This window comes from Protopterus annectens, chromosome 3.part0 (assembly GCF_019279795.1).
Source record: "Protopterus annectens isolate FY-2018-M chromosome 3.part0, PAN1.0, whole genome shotgun sequence".
NCBI classification, from domain to species: domain Eukaryota; kingdom Metazoa; phylum Chordata; order Ceratodontiformes; family Protopteridae; genus Protopterus; species Protopterus annectens.
Genome location: NC_056731.1, coordinates 1,524,669,332 through 1,524,673,056, shown reverse-complemented (window position 1 = coordinate 1,524,673,056; position 3,725 = coordinate 1,524,669,332). Strand labels below are relative to the sequence as shown.

The 3,725-nt window shown below is 34.3% G+C and overlaps 1 protein-coding gene across 1 annotated transcript in view; it reads right to left on the bottom strand.

The window, feature by feature from the left end:
- Positions 1-502: 502 nt before the first annotated feature.
- The window catches only part of SMCHD1 (structural maintenance of chromosomes flexible hinge domain containing 1), a 3,546,415-nt gene continuing 3,543,192 nt past the window's right edge, over positions 503-3,725 (bottom strand). Inside the window, exon 48 of the mRNA XM_044065561.1 lies at positions 503-872. Coding sequence (XP_043921496.1) covers positions 785-872 — 88 coding nt within the window. The 3' untranslated portion in view covers positions 503-784. The remainder of the gene's footprint in view (positions 873-3,725) is intronic.

Sequence of the window (3,725 nt, the reverse complement as noted above, 5' to 3'; positions counted from 1 at the left end):
TGTCTCAGGCAGCAGAGATGTCCACAGCTGCGGAACATGTGCATGCAAGGTATTACTGTGTGGAGGTTGCTTCAACTATTCACAGGGTTAGAAGTCAAATTTATTTATTTATTTTTAGCAGGTTTGTGTTTATGCATCTGTAGTGCAGATCCATCGCATGTTACCTCTCAATTTTGAAGCCGGACACTGAGTGCATAACAAGACTTTATCCATCACTGTACAGAGTAGTAATCCAGGCACGGTACCCTAATTTAGGCAAGCATAATCCCCCCCGGCCCCAATATGGCATCATACTGGAAGCATGGCTCTTTTCAGTCTCAGGCTAGAGTTGTAAGACAGCAGGGGTTCTCTAGAAAGCTACCCCTTTTGTTTTGAAATCCCACCCAATCTCTGAAACCATGAACACAGAATCACAGTGACTTACCAAATTTGGTCCCTACTACTATGAAATTACAACAGGATGCTATTTTATACAAATGAAATGACATCACAAGACTAGTGGTTCTCAGTTTTGTTAAAAATTAACAGTATTTGAATTTTATTTCTAACTTAAAGAACAGATTCATAGAACTATTCTAAATGTTAAGAAATAAAACTCAGAAAAAAATAAAATCTGCAAAAATGCAGAAGTAACATTTAAATACCAACAAGGAAAGCAGCAGCAACATACCAACACTTTAGACTTCATTATAAAATGTTCTCAAAAACAATACTGTTTTTATAATGTATTTACATGTTTCCATTAAACTTTCAATAATTAATAAAAAAAAATCTTTTGCTATTCTTATGTATTTAAAGATCTTCTTTTTCTTGTCATCATAGTTGGTTCCAGTGGTTGTTTCTTCAGGGGAGCTGAAACCCATTCCTCTGTGCTGCACAGAACACAAAAAATGCCATTTTAATAATAAGGAAAATCAAATACAAGCAAAATTATAAATCAAACATAATAACTGCATAATTCAGAGTGTTTTCAAATGAAAGATCTTGCAAAATCAGCTTTCCTCTTGGACCTAGTTTGCATAACCTTCAACTTACTGTACGGCAGAAGTAATGTGAGCACTCACCACAGCAGATTTTTGAAAGAGGTTTGCCACAGTACATACTATCCCCACAGGGCTGGAATTTCTTGGACCATATCATGGCAAAATTCTTCTGTGCATAAGTACTAGTAGGGACTATTTTACACACAACACTCATGAGAAATATAATGTTCTTTTACCCTCTCTATTCCGTTCCCTTAACTATAGAAAGCCTGATAACTGACCTGAATTGACATCAACATGTAACTAGGTAAAATAGGCCTCAAATGTAAACAGAAAACAGGGTAACTATAAGGTTAGTTAACTACATATATAACATCACAATTTCAAAAGCATCTCAGCGATCTACTCAGTAGCTGCCCACACTAACAATCAGGTTACTTATTAAGCCACTTTCATGAAAAGGAGAACTTCAGGACTCAAACATCCCTTAGTTTGCTTTACTTCCTCTGCATTTCTCACTTAAGTTTATCCTTCCTGTGAGGACACAGACCCAAATTCCCTTTACTTTTATGAATATCTTTGTTTTATTTTTTTTTCATTTTGCATTTATAAAAGACACAAAAATGTTCATATTTACAGCATGATCATAAGAGAAAGTTATACATTGTAGTTAATAAAGAAACATTAAGGTCATATAACAAAGCTATTTACACTATATACATAGATGCTTTCTCAAACAAGTTTAAAAAATATAAAGACAACACATACATTAATGTTTGCAATACCAAAGTTTGTTGTGATTTTGTGGGTATATTGCTAGGTTCCCTTATAACAAGTTACTCTATAGTGTGCATGATGTTTTATGCTAGTATGGTATTGAAGGTTTGTTCTCAAGTTGATCGGGTTTTGCTGTTTTTGTTTCTTTTATCCATTACTATTTTGTGAGCTAATAGGTGTTTAATAGCCACTTTCTTAAAACCCTCTCAAGAGATGTTCATAGAGTCTATCCATTTGAGAGCTATATATGGTTTCATTAATAAGAATATGGTTATAAGTGAGTTTGCTTGTTTTACTGAGACGTTAGATGGGCGAATATGTAATATGGTAAATTCCCATGTAAGTGTTGATGATTGATATCCCACTTTTTGTAATTGCAATTTCAGTGAATTACAGAGTTTATAGACGCATTTGTAACTCCAAAATATATGCATTAAATCTGTTATCTGATCCTTGCAGTGTGGACAGTATGGTGATTTTGCTGCATTGAATTTGTGTAGTATTGCAGGTGTGAAATATGCGTTATTATAAGCTGTGTGTACAACAGCTTTTCAGTGTTAGATTAATTGCATTTTGTATCTGGTGGTCGTCAAAGGATGGTTGTATTTTCCTCCAATAGTTAGAGAAAAGGAGGTCTTTCTGGAATTTGATTTCCCCTATCATTTTGTATGAGTTTGTTATAGTTTTCTTTGTCATGAAGATAGTCTCTCAGAGCAGAGTGCATTTTTCCATGTCACTACTGGGTATGGTAAGGTTTTGAAGGTAACTGGAACACATCTCTTTGATTTGTCTAAGCATTATGACGTAATACTTGGGTAGACTGAGATTATTTCTCATTTCTTGGATAGTACAATTAAGTAGTGGGTACATATCTTGTATTATTTTTTCTTTTAATAGGGGAAAGGAATCTAAATCTAGAATCTTAATTATTTTTAAATTAGGATTTTTATGGAGGGGTTGTAATGTTATCAGCGCTTGCTCCAGGTTTAAGGAATGAAATAGTTTTTGTGTTATGTTTATAGAATGTTTTAGATGGTCTATAATTTTGTGCACTTGTAGATCTTTTTTGTTCAAAAAGGGAAATACTTTGGGATTTGATGTATCTGTAGTATATTATCACCCATGGCGGTGACCAATTTTTTGCTGACGGGTTATACTCTACTTTTCTCAGTATTCTGTTAGTGTGGATAATAGAGTAATAAGTTTTAAAATATGGTAGGTTCAGATCCCCCTTTGTTCTTGGGGAGTGTTAGTTTCTGGAACGAGATTCTGGTCTTTTTAGGATCCCATATAAATATTGCTAGGGAGGTATGAATTTTTTAAACAATTTATTATGTATAGGTATTTCTGATGTCATAAATATATATGCTAGCCTAGGTAGTATGTTCATTTGAATTACTGAGACTTTGGCCAGAAATAGAAGCTTAAGATTGTTCCACCTTGTACAGTCTTGTATAATGCTTTGCCATTTAAGATGTATGTTATGTTAGTAGAACTCCTTATTGTTTTGAAGAAAAATGATTCCCAGGTATTTAATTTCATCCTTTATTTTTATGGTGTCAAAAAGTGGTATCAATGAAATAAGCCTGTTTGGCCTCAAAGGGAAGATGTTAGTTTTATTAAGGTTTAGTTTGTAATTAGACATATAGGAAAATTGTTCAATTGCATTTATTATTTTGGTCATATCGGTGTATGGTGTAGTGAAAAAATGTACTTACCATGACGTTCCATGGGAGTTGTTCATCTCGCCTTCATTCTTACTGATGGGTTCGGAGACTATCTTTAGCTCCGAGTCGGCTTACTACAAAGCTCGAGATCTTCAGACAGCTCGTGGCCAAGTCCCTATCCCATAATGCACCTAGAGTTACTCAGATCTTGTTTCCTGCATATAATACCATGTGTCATTCTATCACTCTAAGAGAAAGCCATAGAAGGATTGAGCAATCAGGAAGAAACTAGTATCCC